General features: G+C 56.8%; 2 protein-coding genes across 6 annotated transcripts; one reads left to right on the forward strand and one right to left on the reverse strand.

Annotated features, from left to right (window-relative positions):
- Positions 1-345: 345 nt before the first annotated feature.
- KRI1 (KRI1 homolog) lies at positions 346-8,397 on the forward strand. Of its 3 annotated transcripts, none has more exons than XM_068536997.1 (19): positions 346-451; positions 551-624; positions 1,392-1,497; positions 1,996-2,104; positions 2,357-2,411; positions 2,498-2,547; positions 2,845-2,941; positions 3,032-3,109; positions 3,404-3,531; positions 3,989-4,115; positions 4,201-4,296; positions 4,399-4,569; positions 5,406-5,481; positions 5,576-5,664; positions 5,750-5,876; positions 5,962-6,092; positions 7,008-7,072; positions 7,187-7,285; positions 8,058-8,397. In XM_068536997.1, the coding sequence occupies exons 1-19, from the start codon at positions 358-360 to the stop codon at positions 8,395-8,397; spliced, it is 2,112 nt and encodes a 703-aa protein (XP_068393098.1). In that variant the 5' UTR covers positions 346-357. The 3 variants fall into 3 exon arrangements, with proteins under 3 accessions (XP_068393098.1, XP_068393096.1, XP_068393097.1); XM_068536995.1 differs by having other exon boundaries at positions 351-460; XM_068536996.1 differs by having other exon boundaries at positions 351-460; positions 2,501-2,547.
- Positions 8,398-8,951: 554 nt separating this feature from the next.
- ATG4D (autophagy related 4D cysteine peptidase) lies at positions 8,952-14,817 on the reverse strand. Of its 3 annotated transcripts, none has more exons than XM_068536998.1 (10): positions 14,410-14,817; positions 13,767-13,850; positions 13,511-13,684; positions 12,940-13,216; positions 12,802-12,866; positions 11,246-11,376; positions 10,114-10,192; positions 9,961-10,037; positions 9,764-9,883; positions 8,952-9,164 (listed from the first exon to the last, which is right to left on the reverse strand). In XM_068536998.1, exons 1-10 carry the CDS (start codon positions 14,639-14,641, stop codon positions 8,982-8,984), a joined length of 1,422 nt encoding a protein of 473 aa, XP_068393099.1. In that variant the 5' UTR covers positions 14,642-14,817; the 3' UTR covers positions 8,952-8,981. The 3 variants fall into 3 exon arrangements, with proteins under 3 accessions (XP_068393099.1, XP_068393101.1, XP_068393100.1); XM_068537000.1 differs by having other exon boundaries at positions 14,415-14,419; XM_068536999.1 differs by lacking the exon at positions 13,767-13,850.
- Positions 14,818-17,444: the final 2,627 nt, after the last annotated feature.

The following is a 17,444-nucleotide window of genomic DNA, read 5'->3' on the forward strand; positions in this document are numbered from 1 at the left end:
AGAGTGGTAATTCCCAGGGCGCCACGGTGAGTGAGCTGGGTGGGGCAGCGGTTTGCGCTGTCGGAACGGAAGGGAGGCAGGAAACCGCGAGTGGAGAAAGGGCCCCCAGATGTCAGCTGGGTGCCGGGAGCCCCGGCGGGTGGGGGAGTGCGGTGGGCGGTGGCTGCAGCCTTCCCCGCAGAGGCGTGGCCCATGGGCGGGGATTGCGGTCACAGGGCTAGGGATCCCGGAAGGGCCGGGGGCGGGGTTAGGTGCGGCCCACGAGGCTCCGCCCCATTTAAAGCTAGCTACTGTGTAGCCCCGCCTCCTGGGGGGTGGGGCTCTCCACACGCGTGCGCAGTGGGTCGTAGAGCCGCCATGCCGGAGCCGCGCGGGTCGTCACCCCTGCGGGTGAACGCGGCGTTCGCCGCGCGGTACGGCCGCTACCGGGAGCGCGAGGAGCTGCAGCGGCGTGAGTGCGGTGTGCATGCGCGTGCAGGGCGGTCGGGAAGTGGGGGTTGATCTGGTCCCCCAGGCTGAACTGGGGGGGGATCCCATCTGTGCCCCACAGTGAAAGATCGCTATGGGGATAGGGACAGCTGTGGCGACTCCAGCTCCGAGTCTGACTCCGGCGACGAGCGCGTGGTGAGCTTCCCCGCCTCCCTCCCGGACTTGCGGGAGGTGTCCAAGCCCCCCACCGCATCCCGGCCCCGACTTATAGGGGGCGGCTAACCCCCAACCCCATCGCGCCGTACGGGAGCGTCCATCTCCCACCCCCCATTTCCATGAGGGACAGACAGCGCCCTCCCCATCCCCAGGGAGTGGGCAGATCTCCCCTACTTCCCCTCCCCTACCTCGGATCTACCTGCCCATCTTGATCTGTGAGGTGTGAACCCTCTATCCACATTTTCGTCCCTAACAGTTTAACCATTTCTCCGTGTCTGCCTCTGTCCCCAGAGTGGGGCATCCCTGTGCCACATGGGGCACCCAGGTTTTCCCCATATCAGCCCTGATCTTTCCAGCCTCACTGAGCAGTCTAGCCCTTCCTCTCTGTTCTTATGTGCCCTCTGCCCACTTGCCCCTAGGTTGTCCATCCCTTGTTTATACCAGAAAGTACCACCCACCCCCTTGCCTGCTACCTTCCTCTGTCTCATATCCCGTACCTATGTGTGGCCCACCCCCAAGAGGGCCCCTCTCCTTCCTCCACCTAAATGACCACCTCCCCCATTCAGATCCAGCCCTCCACCCCCACCTGCCTCTACCCAGCCGGATTCCCCCCCTTCCTTCCTCCTAACATATACCCCTCTATGCACACTAATTCCCACACACTCTCAGCCCACCTGCCCCTGTTGCTTACTGCCCCCATCACAGCCCTTTTCTGAAGTCTGTCCCCACCCCTTTTCCTGCCCTAGGAATTTGACACTCAGCAGGAGCGTGACTTTTACAGGACCCTCTCCTTACTGAAGAAGAAGGATCCGCGCATCTATCAGAAAGATGCCACCTTCTATCAGAGAACAGGTCTGGGACTGCTTCTCCTGAGGCCCAGATTCCTCATTACTTTATAGGCGGTTCTGACTGTTTAATGGATCTCCACAGGTCAAAACTGATTAGCAAAGGGAATTCCCTGGCAGTCCAGTAATTAAGACTCCATTCTTCTACTGCAGGGGGCACGGGTTCAATCCCTGGTGGGGAACTAAGATCCGGCATACCACGCAGCAAGGCAAAAAAACCAAAACAAAGAAATCGCTTAGCAGAGTGTCTTAGGTTATGACCTGTTGTCATTAATAACGGCTGTGTGCTTGGCCCTGTTCTGAGTGTGAATTATTCACTGAATGATCACTGCCAGGTACTTCCAGGTAGTAGCAAGTGTGATGCCTCTTTGATAGCTGGGAACTAGTGGCTCGGGGATTTGAAACCTCGGTCTGACTCTGGCCCAGCACAGTCTTACTGTCTGCCTGGGGGAGGAAGGGGTTTGTGGATGTGGGTGATGGCAGGTGTCTTCTGGTGTCCCCGCAGCATTGTCCTCGGACAGTAAGGAGGAGCCAGCAGCTGAAGAGAAGCAAAAGAAGGTGCAGTCCATGTACCTGAAGGACTACGAGAGGAAGGTTATCTTGGAGAAGGGAGGGTAAGGAGAAAGCCTGACCCCTCTGCTCCCACTTTCCCAGGGCAGGTGGACACATCAGGCACTTAGGGGTAGGGGTGGGAAGAAGCCGGTGACTCACCAGAGTTGAGGGAACCTTGGAGAGCAGGAGCCTTGGTGACCTGTCTGCACCCCACTGCCCCCTCCACCAGCTGTTGCTCTTAACAGCCCCCTACCCCATGGGGACAGACAGGCCATGGGGAGTCTATTCTGAAGCCTTCTTCCTTCTTCATATAGCAAATATGTCGATGAGGAGAATTCAGATGGGGAGGCCTCCAATCAGAGACTCCAGGTGAGTGGGGTGGAGGCTGGGTGGGGGGCTTGGGGGTGCTTGGAACCTCAGGGCTGGGCCTGAGGCCCATGTCACTCTCTCTGCAGCAGACCTCATCGAAAAGTTATGTGGAAGAACAGAAACAGCTGAAGGAAAGGTGAGCCCTGCGGCTGGCTGAGTGGCCAGATGGAAAGGAGTTGAGGCTCTGAGGTTGGGCGGGCCTGGGTTCAAATCCAGCTCTGTCACTTAATGGCTATGTGCCCTTGGGCATGTCGTTTGCTCGCTCTGGGCCTCAGTTTCTGCATCTGTGAAATGGGCTTGGTCATGGGCTCTATGTCACAGCACAGCTCTGGGCTTGTCAGGACGAGCTCAGGGATTAGTAGACAGGGCTTGTCTTGGGGCAGCAGGCAGGGCCAGCCCACCCGTCCTGAGGCTTGTTCTCTCACACGGGCAGCTTCCGGGTATTTGTGGAGGACAGTGAGGACGAGGACAGTGCCGGGGAAGGTGGCTCCGGGTTGCTGCAGAAACGCGCTAAAAGCAGAGAGGAGAAGGTGGGTGCTGGGGCCCAGCTAGACGGGGGCTGGTGGCAGAGAGGGGGCCCCGGGGCTCCCACAGACCCTCAGCGCTGGCCTTCCCCCCAGGCCCAGGAGGATGCTGATTACATCGAGTGGCTGAAGGGGCAGAAGGAGATTCAGAACCCCGACACCCTGAAGGAACTGGTGAGTTCCCATTCATGGTCCCTGACCCACTACTACCTGGTCTGCCTCCATCCAACCTTTCCCTGGAAACCGGCCCTTGAGAGGGTAGCCAGGAGTACATTCTCTAAAGATGGGGTGTGCCCCTCTCTGGGACTCAGCTTCTACATCTATAAAATGAGGATTAGCCCACCTACTTCATAGGCCGGCTGTGAAGCTGCAGTCACTCATATCCACTGGGTGCCCACATCTGTGCTCCTTCCCTGTCCCGGAGTACCTGATCCGGGTCCTATTACCGCCCCCCCCCTTCACCCCTAGACTCACCTCAAGGAATATTGGAACAACCCAGAGCTGGATGAGGGGGAGTGCTTCCTGCGGGATTACATCCTCAACAAACGCTACGAGGAGGAGGGAGATGAGGAGGAAGAGGAGGAAGGAGAAGAAGGGTGAGTAGCCATGTCCCCCAGGGGCCTGGAGCCAGCACTGGCCAGAAAGGAAAAGGCACCAGGCGTTTACACTTTTTCACATAGATGGTAGCAGAGTTAGCCTTTCTTTTCTTTTCTTTTTCTTTTTGGCTGCGCTGTGTGGCATGCAGGATCTTAGTTCCCCAACCAGGGATTGAACCTGTGGCCCCTGCAGTGGGAGTGTGAGTCTTAACCACTGGACCACCAGGGAATTCCCCAGAGTTAGCCTTTCTTGAGGAAAAGCTGCAGAGTGTGGGCTCTGGAGCCAGGGGGCCCTGCCACTGGATTTCCATGCCTCGGTTTTCCCATCTATAAAATGGGGGTAATGGTGGCGCCCTAGCAGAGGGTTCTTGTGAGGATTAAATGAGTTAATATGCTGGTACACAGGAGTGCAGGAGCTCAGCTGACGCCCCCAGTCCCATCCCATCTCTTCCCTCAGGGTCCCTGGCCCCCCGGTCCAGCTGGCCGTGGATGACTCCTCAGACGAGGGGGAGCTGTTTCTGAAGAAGCAGGAGGACTTTGAGCACAAGTACAACTTCCGCTTCGAGGAGCCAGACTCTGCCTCGGTGGGTGGCCAGTGCCAGCTCTGGGGAGGACCTGGCCCGCGGGGCCCAGGCCGGGAGAGCCTGGAATCATCTCTGCTGCCCACAGGTCAAGACCTATCCTCGGAACATCACATCCTCCGTGCGCCAAAAGGACGAGCGCAGGAAGGAGAGGAGGGAAGAGACGCGGGAGCGGAAGAGGAGGGTGAGTGTCTGTTGGGGCGGTGCGCTGTGAGGAGGAGGGCCCCAGCCTGCCAGGGAAGGGGGGAGCCCATACCCTCCCTCTCCCGTGAACTGCCGCCTGCAGGAGAAAGCGAGGAAGCAGGAGGAACTCAAGCAGCTGAAGAACCTGAAGAGGAAGGAGATTCTGGCCAAGCTGGAGAGGCTGCGGCAGGTCACAGGCAACGAGACACTGGGCTTTGAGGAGCAGGACCTCGAGGACGACTTTGACCCCGCCCAGCACGACCAGCTCATGCAGGTGTGGCCCCAGAGCACCAGCCCGGCTGTGCAGCCGAGTGCTTAGAGCGTGGCTCTGAAATCAGCAGTCCCTTCCTGGCTGTGTGGCCTCAGAAAAGTGACTTGACCTCTCTGACCCTGTGTCTCTGTCTATAAAGTGGGTCTAACTGCAGCATTTACGTCAGGGCTGTTGTAAAGATACCCTGAGAGGAATACTAAATGTTAATTAACTTGGTAAATGCTCAAGGAACTTTGGGTCACGGTATTTCCTTTAAACTCATTTATTGAGCCGTTAGTGTTTATTGTTGTATTTGGGGAAACACAGCTTCAGGCCATTGGAACAGGCGATGAGGGCTGGATGGGAGAGCAGTGGGGACCACGGGCACCGCAAAGCTGCCCCTGACTAAGCCTGGGAGGTCAAGGAAGGAGACTAAGGATGCATAGGTGGGCCAGGTGAAAACTGGAGTGGGTGGGTGCTGTGTGGTCAGAGTTCAGCCTTCACTTTCTAGAAGCTTCTCAGTCCTGGGCTTCAGCTTCTCAATATTTGGCAGTAGTTTCTGTCTCTTGGGGAGCTTGTGAGAACATAGTGAGATGCAGCCCAGCGTCCGGCATGTAGTAGGTGCTTATAAATGGCACAGTTAGCAATATCTGCCTTTGCCAGCCAGTGGAACAGGGGGCAGAGAGCAGGGGGGGTCAAGGGAGCAAGATGAGCCAAAAGTGGGTGTGGAGGGGCCCAGACACACAGGGTTCCCCCGACATCAGGAGCTGAGGGGGGTGCTGGGAGGCCATGTAAGGTGCAGGAGTACTGCCATCTGGGGGGAGTGGGCCCTGCTCACCCTCCCGGCCCCGACCCTGCAGAAGTGCTTCGGGGACAAGTACTACGGAACCATGGAGGAGGAGAAGCCACAGTTTGAGGAAGAGGAAGGGCTTGAAGGTGAGGTCACCTGGGGCAGTGGGCTGGGGGCGGGGGATGTTTGGCCTGACCTGACCCCCCAGCCCACCCCTGCCTGCCTGTGCTCTGGAATCAGACGACTGGAACTGGGACACCTGGGCTGGGCCGGAGCAGGGTGGAGCTTGGAGCCAGCAGGAGCCGCACTGCGAGGACCCCGACTTCAATGTAGGTGCCCTGGGCGCGCGGATCTGGGGGTCCTCAGAGGGTCCCGAGGACCGCAAGGGCAGGCCTGACCTGCGCGTCCCGGCAGATGGATGCCGACTATGACCCCAGCCGGCCTCAGAAGAAGCAGCGCAAGGCTCCTTCGTTGGGCAAGAAGAAGCGAAAGTCGCCCTTCGCCACAGCCGTGGGGCAGGAGAAGCCTGTGTTTGACCCTGGTGAGGCCCGGGTGGGCGGCCGTGGGCAGGCAGGGGCTCCACGGGGCCCGGCACACCGCGGCAGCCTGGCTCTGTCCCCGCTCAGGGGACAAGACATTCGAGGAGTACCTGGACGAGTATTACCGGCTGGACTACGAGGACATCATCGATGACCTGCCCTGTCGCTTCAAGTACCGCACGGTGGTGCCCTGCGACTTCGGGCTCAGCACCGAGGAGGTGGGACCCTGGGGGCACCCGCTAGGCAAGGGGGAGCCTGGGGCCATCTGTGCTGTGACACGGACTGTTTTTTCATCTCGAAAACAATAGGAATAATAGTGCTAATGACAGTACTAATAATATTACCTGCCTCAAAGGGTTTCTGTGAGGCAGGGGCTCAAACAGTGCTTTGCCCACAACAGGCCCCAGTAAATATTAGTTTTAATTCTGTTACCGTATATCGGCAACAGGGTGACCATTAAGACTTGACACAGGTTCAAATTCTGGCTCAGCCGCTCACCAGCTGTATAACCTTGGACATGTGACTTAAGCCTCTGTGCCTGGGTTTCCCCATCTGTAAAATGAGCCTCATAACAGCCCCACCTCATGGATGTGGATGTGAAAAAAATATGCTTTGAATGTCACTTGCGCCTTAGCCACAACGGCTATGGATGCTTGACAGTAAAAATAGACAATGTTTATTGAGCTTATAACATCTGCATTCACTTCATCTTCCTGACGACCTTCCAGTAGGTTCTAAGGGGGTGCCCAACTCATAAGTGAGGAACCTGGGCCTCATCTGTAATTAGCAAACCCAGTCATTGGCATGGAGACCCCTGCCCTGGTCTGAGGCTGCTGGGACCACAGTGCATGGGTCAGGGCTCAAGGGCCCAAATTGTAATCTGAGAGTAGCCACTTCCTGGCCATATGACTTGGGGCAAGGATCCCCTCTCTGAGCCTCAGTTTCCCCATCCGATGCCCCCGAAAACAAAAAAATCAATTAGCCTCTGCAGAAATCAGTTCTTTCTCACCATCATGACATTTCTGCTGGGTGGAACGAGCATTACCCTGCTTTGACCCATGAGGTGACTAAGGCTTAAGAGTCAGGGCCCCCCGGGGCTCACGAGCGGGACCCCACTCTCCCTGCCCTTGCAGATCCTCACTGCCGATGACAAGGAGCTGAACCGGTGGTGCTCCCTGAAGAAGACCTGCATGTACAGGTGACGGGGTGGGGCTGGGCCAGGTGCCCCGGGAGGAGGGGCGGGCAGGCTGAAGGCAAGCATGGGCACCACCCAGAGCACCCAGCGACAGGTGTGTCTGCCGGGCGCCTGCAGGTCGGAGCAGGAGGAGCTGCAGGACAAGAGGGCGTACAGCCAGAAGGCCCAGAACGTATGGAAAAAGAGGCAGATCTTCAAGTCACTCTGCCCAGAGGAGTAAGTATTGCTGGTTGTAGCGGGTGGGTGGGCTTGGGGGCCTGCCAGGCCCAGGTTTGAGTCATGCTCTGTCAGCCATCTGTCACATGACCTTGGGAATGGGGTTTCCCTTCTCTGATACCTGGGTATCAAGTCCTGGCTGGGCTGTAGCTGTGTGACGTTGGGTAAGTCACTTTCCCTCTGGGCCTGCTTCCTTATTTATAAAATGGGGATAAAGATGGCTCACTTCTTGTTGGGTTTTTCTGTTTTTTGGGGATTAAGTGAATTAATTCAGGTACAGTGCTTAAAACAGTAAGTTCTGGATAGGTATTAGCTCTTGTTATTATGCCTGTTATTTCCTGATCTATAAATCAGGAGTGATAAAAGCTCACGGAGTTGATGTAAAGCTAAAGTGAGTTAATTTGTGTGAAGAGCTTAGTGTAGGCCCAGGCTCAACGATCAAAATTATCAGTGACACAATCCAGCCTCAGAGTTCAGTAGAAAATTCCCAGTTTGGTATTGCATTAGACCCACGTTTGAGTCCCAGGCAGGCCCCTGAATTGTTTTATTTTTTTTTATTTTTGGCCGCACCGTGCGGCGTGTGGGATCTCAGTTCCCTGACCAGGGATTGAACCCGCGCCCCCTGCAGTGGAGGCACGGAGTCTTAACCACTGGACCGCCAAGGAAGTCCAGGCCCCCGAGTTCTGAGCCTCTCCTTTTTACATCTATAAAAATGGGGGATGGAAAGCCTAATTGTGACTGGCCTGGGCTGAGCCACGCCTTCCTCCTCCAGGACAGAGATGCCCACAGAAGCCACAGGGAAGCCACAGAGAGACAAAGCTGGCCCACAGGGGCAGCTGCTGGCACCCGATGGGGCCTGTGGGAAGTGGCCCCAGCCTGAGAGCCCCCCAGTACAGGAAGAGGCAGCCCCTGCGACACCCACCGAGAAGCCGGCCCCCCGGAGGCAGAGGAGGGGCAAGAAGGCACGTCTCCTGGGCCCCACAGTAACACTTGGTGGACGCGAGTTCAGCCGCCAGAGACTGCAGGCCTTTGGCCTCAACCCCAAACGGCTGCACTTCCGCCAGCTGGGCCGGCAACGGAGGAAGCAGCAGGGGCCTAAGAGCCACCCCTGAGCTCAAGGGAGCCTGCAGGGGCCTTGGGGCTCCTCCCCTTCAATCAAGTCCCCTCTTTTATCGACTGTATAGACCCTCACATCTACCTGTGGGCAAGGGAGTCTTCCCATCTTAGAGATGTGAAAGCTCAGGCCTACTCAGTAAGCTTCCCCAGATGACTTGGAACCTCACCTCGAGACATACCCTGAGCCCCATCCCTCAAATGCTGGGCCCAGCCATAGCCAAGGTCAAGTCAAACGGCTTTATTAGCCCCCATTGGTCACAGCCCCTCCTCCCTCCCACCAGCCCTTGGCAGGATGGGGGCGTTGGGACCGGTGAGGGGCATGGACGGTCCAGTGCAAACTACAGTACTGAGTCAGGCCCTGAGTGGGTGCCCGGGGGCCCTCCCTCCCTGCCCGGTGAGGAGGGCCCAGCTGGTGGGAGGCAGGTGTGCGGGCTCTGTTCCTGGCTGAATGGCCCCGGCCTGGAGGCTTCCTGGACTTCTCTCAGCTGCATTTGTCAGGGGGGGAGTTCAAGCTCCCACACCCAGCGTGACATAAATAAAAAAATAAATAGGGTCGTGTCTTCTCCCTCATCCCCTCCCTTTATAAAAACACAAAGTCCTCAGAGCTTGGGCGTTTAGCCTTGAGAAGCCGGCCTGTGCGAGGGAGCCGCAGTGGCGGCTGGGAGGGCTGGGAGCAGAGGTCGTCCAGGCTGTGGTCCTGAGCATGGCCCTCAACCAGGGTGAACATGGGGTATCGCTCTGTGGCTGAGGAGGAGCTGAGGACCTGGTGGGAGGAGAGAGAACAGCTCAGCCCCCAAGCTATGTTAATTACCCTAATAGGTATAATTATCTTAACAGGTATATTTATCAGGTGCTTCCCGAACTCAACTCCCATCCCGCCAGGGCAGTGATGCAGGCCAGCCAATCAGCACCTTCTGTGCCCTGGCTATAGTGATTGGCTCAGTGATGAGCACATGACCCTGTGCAGCCAATGAACCACAGCTGTGGGATTTTCAGCCCTGGGATTTTCTCTGCTGAGAAGGTGGGGCTCCCTTTCCACTGAACTAAATAGTAGGTGCCCAGAGAGCCTGGTGGCCACTTCTTGCCATCATAAGGGTAAAGCCTTGATAGGAAAACAGAGCCAAAGGACAAGGCAGGGTCCTACCACTTGACCCCCTGGAAGCAGCTGTCCCCTTAAATTTTTCATTTCATGCCTCTTTTTGCTCTAATTAGAGCTGGGCTTTTGCAGCTTGTGGTCAGGATAATAATCTTAACAACAAAGCCTGGATGTGGCCTTGCCAGGTCTGCTGGCCTCAAAGCCTCTGTTCCTCTTCTACCCTAGCCCTGCCCTTTGCCTCCCACCCTCCAGCATGCCTTGCTCACCCTGGTCAGCTCTGAGCAGAGCGTCTCAAACTCCTTCCTGTCTCCAGCATAGAACCCCACGGTACAGCTCGGGTCCATCTTGGCAAAGGCCATCTTGCGGGGTGAGGTGCAATGGAAGGACTGGGGCAGACAAACAAGGGAGGCTCGGGGGGAACCCTCCACAGGCCTCCAACCCCACCCTGGGGATCCCAGCTCACCTCTAGGGGGAAGTCAGCCTGGCTGACATCCACAGTGGGCTGGCAGTAGTGAGGGTCCAGGTAGAGGAGGAAGTCATCTGCAGGGGAGGAAGCGTGAGCAGGGGTGGGAGAGGGTAAGGTGGGGTAGGATGAAGCAGGATGGGGTGGGCCTACCCTGATAGCCAATGAAGTACAGTGAGTGGCGTGGCTTGCCCCCCATGATGCCAAGGCACAGCTCTGAACGCAGGAGCTCCTGCAGGGAAGAAAGCGGGTGAAGGTAAGGACCCACAGCAGGTGCTGTCACTGTCAACAAATGCATAGCAAAGGCCCAATGTGTGCAAACCCAAGCCTGTGCTGGGCCCTGCGGGGCAGCAGTGGCCAAGACAGGCAAAACCCTGCCCTTATGCAGCTGATGTTCTAGCGCGGGAGAACAAGGAACAAGATGAGCAAGTTATGTCACGTGTCACAAGGCGGTAACACTCTGGAGAAAGAATAAAGGCGGGAAGAAGGCTTTGCAATTTTAAATAGGGGAATCAGGAAAAGGCCTCACTGAGAGATGATGTTTTAGCAAAGAGTTAAGGGAGTTAAGAGTGCATCTTGGGATATGTATAGCTGATTCACTTTGTTATAGAGCAGAAACTAACACACCATTGTAAAGCAATTATACTCCAATAAAGATGTTAAAAAAAAAAAAAAGAGTGCATTTTGGGAAAGAGCGCTCCAAGTGATGGGAACAGCAAGTGCAAAGGCTCTGAGGCAGGTGTCTTCTGAGAACAGTGAAGAGGCCTGTGTGGCCGGAGCAGAATGAAGTGAGTTGGAGAGTGTGGGCAGATGGTACAGGGCCTTGTGGGCTGTGGAGAGATCTTTGGCCTTTATTCTGGGTGTAAACACACCAGGGTCTTTCCAGCCTTGCTGTTCCTTTTGCCTGGAACACTCCTCCTCTGGCTTCTCACTTGGCTTCTGGCTAGAGAGGGGCTTTCCTAGGCTGTGCAGCCACCTGCATCTGCCCTTCATCGTGTTAATTTTGGTTCCTTTAGAGTCCGAGTTGTAACACCAAGCTGTCAGTTTGGTTCCACATACACTTCCTGTTATTCCCCCATTAGAACGTCTGTTCCCAGAGGGCATCAGTTGTTGCCTGTTCACCTCTGAATCCCCAGCAGCTGGGACAGTTCTTGGCACATAATTGGTGCTCCGTAACTACTGGATAAACCGATGAAGAGATGAAGGAAGCATAAACACCTAACCCAAGCTGAAAAAGTCTGCAGGGCTCCTGGGGGGAGGCATGGTAGAATCTGGTAGAACCTACCTTCACGCAGGGCACGTACACGGGGTTGAGAGTCTCGCCACCCAGCCGCACTGGCACCAGGATGACCACGGACTTCCACTCAGCTGTGGGGTCTGGCCTGGCCACCAGGCGTGCCACATCCGCCTTGTACACTGGAAGGACAGGGCAGCAGGTCACATTCTCTCCGGCCCTTCAAGCCTCAGAGTACGGTCCTCCATCCTCAGGGGACCAACCCTGCCTGAGCAGCCTCTTGGGATGACACTCCTGTCATCGGCGGAAAAGCACCTTTCCAGTGTCCCCCCACCCCAAGCTCCCTCAGACAATCCCAGGGCCTCCAGGCAGGTGTGGACATCCCCATTTTACAGAGCGGGCAACTGAGGTCCTGAGATTTAGACAAACAATGTAAAGCTAGGAGGAGTTGGAGAGCCTTCCCCACAGCCCAGAGGGCCTCTAGTCCTCCCCGACTCGGCGCCTGGGTTTGCTAAGATGGAAATGGGAGCGCTGAGCAACCCGCCAGTCAGCTGAAAGTTCCTGTGTGTCCCTCCTCAAGTCCCGTCTGCTGGCTTCTCCTCTCCCGCCTCCTCCCTTGTGGCTATGTGAGCCCCCTCCTGGCTCCCAGAAAAGTGCATTCAACCCTTTCCGGAGACACAGCTGCCACGGTCTGAATGCTTGTGCCCCCTCTAAATTCGTATGTTGAAATCTTACCCCCCAAGGAAGTGGGGCCTTTGGGAGGGGATTAGGTCAGGAGTGAAATCACTGCCCTTATAAAAGGGACCCCAGAGAGCTCACCTGCCCCTTTTGCTACCTGAAGACACAGCAAAATGAACCAGGAAGTGGGCTCCCAATAGACACGAAAACTGCCAGTGCCTTGTTCTTGGACTTCCCAGCCTCCCCAGCCTCCAGAATTATGAAAAATAAACTCCTGTTGTTCACAAGCCACCCAGTCTATGGTTTGTTTGGTTTGGTTTGGTTTTTTGGCCATGCCGCACAGCTTGTGGGATATGAGTTCCCCGACGGGGGATCAACCAGGGCCCCGGCAGTGAAAGCGCCGAGTCCTAACCACTGGACCGCCAGGGAATTCCCTGGTCTATGATATTTTTGTTACAGCAGCCCTAACAGACTAAGAAAAAGGCTCTCCTGAACTGTTTCGGAGGGAATAATAACAATAATAGCTAATATTTAGTGAATACTTACTATGTGAGAAGCACTATCCTAAGGGTTTTACTTTTATCACTGACTCACTTAATCCTCATGACAACCCTATGAGGCAGAGGAGACCCGACTTTCGTACATGCTGGAACTGTTTACACAGTAAGAGTGAGTTGGACCTGCGAGAGGAATTCCTGTGTCTTTTATTCTATCGCTGAGGGAGAAGCCCCTTAAGTCTCCTCTCCTGGTTCCAGAGGGAGTGAAGGAATCCAGAGCACCCCGACCCAGTGTGGGCCTCAAATCCTTTCCAAGGGTCCCTCTGCTGCAGAACTTGTTTCAGCATCTGAGGAATGTGGGTCCTAAGAGGCAGCTGAGGTAGTGACTGGCTCAGGGTGAGAACCCTGTGACCTTGGCTCCCAGCCCCTTACCTGTGCAGTCCTGAGAAACGTACACCACCAGGCGGGTGACCTCTGAGCAGCTCTCCACAGCTTTCCTGGGGATGGGAGGAAAGGCCTGAGTTCCGGGGGGTACCCAGTAGCTCCCGTGTCCCCTGCAGCGGCCCTCACCTGAGTATGTGCGCCACCAGGGACGGCCCATACCAGTCCCCTGCCTTCTTGCCCGAGCTCTGCCCAAGCTCCACCAGCCGGTGTAGGCCGAAGGGGGCCCAGGGATGGTCAGCGAACCAGGATACAATCTGCCGGTGCCGGCGCTCCTGCTCTGGCTCAGGGGCAGCCTGGGCCCAGCGCGGAGGCATCCAGTGGGCAGGCCCACGGTACCGGTTGGGAGAGGCCAACCCCGATGGCTCAGGGGGGCCCAGGCCCGCGCCCAGGGACCACGTCCAGTCTGGTAGGGATGGAGTTAAGAGTCAAATGGCGATGGTGTAGGGGGGTGGGGCACAGTTCCCACTATCCATGATTTACACACAACTCTACTGCTCCAGACATGCCGTGTTTAACTACAATTTTCACATTCCTTCAACTTATTTTCTAAACAACTCTCACTCCCCGCCCCCCCACAAGCTTACTTTACACACAATTCTAACATGACTTTAAACTCTTTGTTTACAAACAGTTCTAACACTGCTGACCTGTGGTGGGCGCTACGCTCCTACTGTGCCCTTCCCCCTCCACCGCTCACCTCTGGGCAGGAAGTGCAGCAGCAGTCCCTGAGCTAGCATCATCTGCCCACTCCGTAACATGCATCCCCAGCCACAGTCGGAGGTCAGGCAGCCCCCGGCGAGAGGTGGGAAGTCCCGGCGGTATGTGAACCATAGGCGAGATACAAAGTCCCGCTGGAAACGCTGGATGTCACCTACAAGAGCAGGCTTGTCAGTTGCCACCGGAAAACAGCCCTGGGGGACTCCTCCAACCCTAGCCAGGGGCCACCAGCTCACCCTCGCCCTCAAAGCGGTAGCGGCGGCCACAGAGATGGACGCTGGAGATCTTGCTAAAGCTGGTCCGGCTTTTGACTGCCCAACCTGGGGAGACATGGGGCAGTGTCCAGCAAGATGAAGCACTTGCTTGGCAGACACGCAACCTAACAGGGCAGTAACAGCGCTTAAATTCTCCCATCTGTGTGATGGGGACTATCCTAGTTCCTATCTCAGGGAAGGCTCTGGGGAATCCGTGCAACATTTCTCCTGGATGGAGGCGGGGCCCCTAGTAATAGCCACATGCGTGTCTGCCGTTAATTCGGGATGAATCAAAGCACGTCTGATTATTGTACCCATTTTACAGAGGAGGAAACTGGAGGCACAGGGAAACAAAAAACCTTGCCCAAGGTCACATGGGGAATCGACTGAGGCTTGTAAACACATTCCCCTTTGGACCTGCCAGCCAGCGGCCCGCTCTGGGCAGGGCAGGGCGGGGGACCGACCCACACAGGTGACTCACGGGAGGGGAACAAAGGGTGGAATACTTGACAGGCGCAGGGTCTGGTTCTCCTTGACTCCCACCGACCTCCAAGCCCCCGGCCCGCCTGAACCCTCAGCTCGCTCCCACCTCAGAACCCAACCCCGGGGCCCGCCCCCTCCTCACCGTACTTGACGTTGTTCCAGGCTGTCAGGAACTTCGCTTTAAACTTGTCCACTTCGTCCGGCTCCCCCGGGCCAGTCCCCGGCGACGCAAGAGCGGGGCCGCTGGCTCCGGAGGGCCCCAGGCCGTTGGGGTCCGGGGTTCGGGGGCGCCGTGGCCTGCGGCCCTCGGGGCTGCGCGCGTCCTCCTGGCTCCCGCTCCGGTACTGAGCTGCGGCCGGCGACACGGAGTTCATGGGCACGCCGGGAGGGCTGACCGAGGGCCCCAGGGGCCGCGCTCGAGCGCCCCAGGGGCCAGGACGCGGCCAGGACGCGGGCGCCCAGGGAGGCGCTAGTGGGCCCCCGGCACGGCGACCAGGCCCCCGGGCCCTGTGCGGGACGGTGTCACCGTCGCCGCCGCCGCCATTTTAGCGGCCTTGGCCCCGGGAGGGAGGCGGGCTTGACACAGCCGGACGCCCCGCCCAAGCCCGGCCCCCAGCCTGGGTCCCCGGCCCCAGTCCCCTGTGGCCGCGCTGGGACCTCCTGACGCCGTGCCTCCCTGCGGCGCCCCGCGACCCCCTCCACCGCCCGCCGTATCGCAGAGCCCAGACGCGGCCGAGGCCCTGGAGGTCCTTATCGGAGGCCCCAGAGCCGGGAAGCCCCGCGCCAGGCCCCGCCCCTCGCCGGTTCCGGCCCCGCCCCGCCCGGCCCCGCCCCCTCCGTGCGCTGGGGCACCGACCCCCAGGCGGGGCCCCTACGCGGTTGGCACCTGCCCACGTCCGCCAGAAGATCAGAGCGCTGCTCTGCGGGCTGCGCACCCAAGACCCGCCTCGGTCGGGGGCCAAACCTGTGCATGACACCCACTCCCCCAAACTCCCCCTTCAAGCCACATCCCTACGTGCTTTAGTTTCCCCGGGAGCAGAAGGGCTCAAATACACTCAACGACATAAACGAATCTTCCTAATTTTGCTGAGGGAAAGAAGCCAGACAAAAAGAAGAGTATATACTCGCTGGTCCCATTTATTTAAACTCTAGAAAATGCAACCTCATCTATAGTCATAGAAAGCAGATCAGTGGTTGCCTGGGGGTGGGGTGGGGAGAGGTGGGAGCGAGGGATAAAAAAGGGCTTAGGATGTGTTTAGTATCTTGATTGTGGTGATGGTTTCCAGCATGTGAAAGCGCAACGGATTGTACACATTAAAAGTGTGTGGCTTGTTGTATGTCAGTTATACCTCAAGAAAGCTGTAAAAATTTTTCAGTGCCTCTAACTCAGGGGAATGTTAGGAGGACGAGCTGAGTTCATTCTGGTAAAGCGCTTAGAGAGGCATCTGAGGCACAGGGCTCAGCGAAAGCCAATCTTGACCTCAAAGGCAGGATGAGTGCCCTGGGAAGCACAGAGAGGGCGGCCTCTAGTGGCCAGCCCATGGACTGTGGCCTCTAGTGGCCAGTCCACGGGCTCTGTCCTCAGCAGGCAGAAGGAAGCTGGATGAAGGATTTAGACGAGGGCGTGCAATGTGAAGAAGGCACAAAAGTACAGTCACCTCCCTGACTTTCCCACCTTCGGTGCTCCTCTCATTCACTTCCCTTCAACCACACACCTGCCTCCTTCCTCAAATTCAACAGGTACCAATCCACCTCAAGACCTTTGCACTTGCTGTTGCCTCTGCCTAGACCTCTCTTCCCTGAGATATCTGCAGGGCTGTCCCTCAACCTCTTTCAGGACTTTATTCAAATGTCATCCCTGCAGTGTGACCACCTTCAAAATTCCACCCCACCCCTACCCTTGGGATCCTTCCCCCTTCCCTGCTATTTTTTTTTTTTTCCAGAGCAGTTATCATAACCTGATTGTCTGAGTCAGCTTGGACTTCCATAACATTAGTGCATGGTGAGGGCCCTATTCCTAGCGAAGTCCTCACATGGCCTTTCCTTGGTGCATTGTACACACAGAGAGATATCTCGTGTCTCTTCCCTCTTATTAATCCCATTAGGGGGGCTCCACCCTCATATCCTCATCTAAACCTAATCACCTCCCAAAGGCCCCTCCTCCTAATACCATCACACTAGGGGGTTGGATTTCAACCTGTGAATTTTTGGGGGGGAACACAAATGTTCAGACCATAGCCCTGATCTTTTATTTATATGTATAATTTTTATGTTTATCACCTCTGTCCCCACCACATCACTAGAGCAGGCATCTCTGTCCATCTTGGTCACTGCTGCCTCCTCAACACTCAACGTGGGGCCTGGCATATGGTAGTTATCAAAGAACTTGTGGAGTGGAAGGAGAGCGTATAGCTTCACAGGGGACAGATGGACTGGGGTGGCCCCAGGTGACCCCTTCTGTTTGATTTGCTGGCTGAACCCCGCCCCAACCATGGTCACAGCTGTTAACCGAAACCCCCCGCCTTGGTCAGGCAGGATGATAACCACGGGCATGAGTTGTCTCACAACAGGAGCTCCCAATAAAGAATATGGTGCTGCCGCCGAAACTAACTGGGAGAATTTGGGAGGGGCCAAAAGGAGGGAGGAGATGCCAGCCCATAATATTGTCCTACAGACCTCCCAGGATCCTTCGCGCTAGGGTCCGTCTTGGCTGAGAGATGCACGCGCCACCAGAAAGGACCCTGAGTCAGACTATATATGGGCCAAGCAAGATGACTGGCCAGAGACAACCCGGAAACTAACCCCATTACCATAAAACCTAAGACTGCGAGCCACGTGGCAGAGCAGTTCTCCTGGGTTCTCTTAACCTGCTGCGCTCCACCCGGGCGCCCCTTTCCAATAAAGTCTTTTGCTTTGTCAGTACGTGTGTCCCCTAGGACAATTCATTTCCGTGTTAGACAAGAGCCCACTCTCAGGCACTGGAAGGGGTCTCCCTTCCTCCAACAGTTCCTTCCTGGAGGAGGGCAGTGATTCACAGTGTGACCTTCAATTTCTTCCCTTCACTCCCCTTCCATACAAGTACAGCCACAACCTCAGCTCCCCACCTGGGTCTCTGTCCCCACCCAGCATCCAGCTGCCACCTGTATCCCCCCTGGGATGTCCCCCAGGCTCCCCAGT

Source organism: Eschrichtius robustus, chromosome 2, assembly GCF_028021215.1.
Source record: "Eschrichtius robustus isolate mEscRob2 chromosome 2, mEscRob2.pri, whole genome shotgun sequence".
NCBI classification, from domain to species: domain Eukaryota; kingdom Metazoa; phylum Chordata; class Mammalia; order Artiodactyla; family Eschrichtiidae; genus Eschrichtius; species Eschrichtius robustus.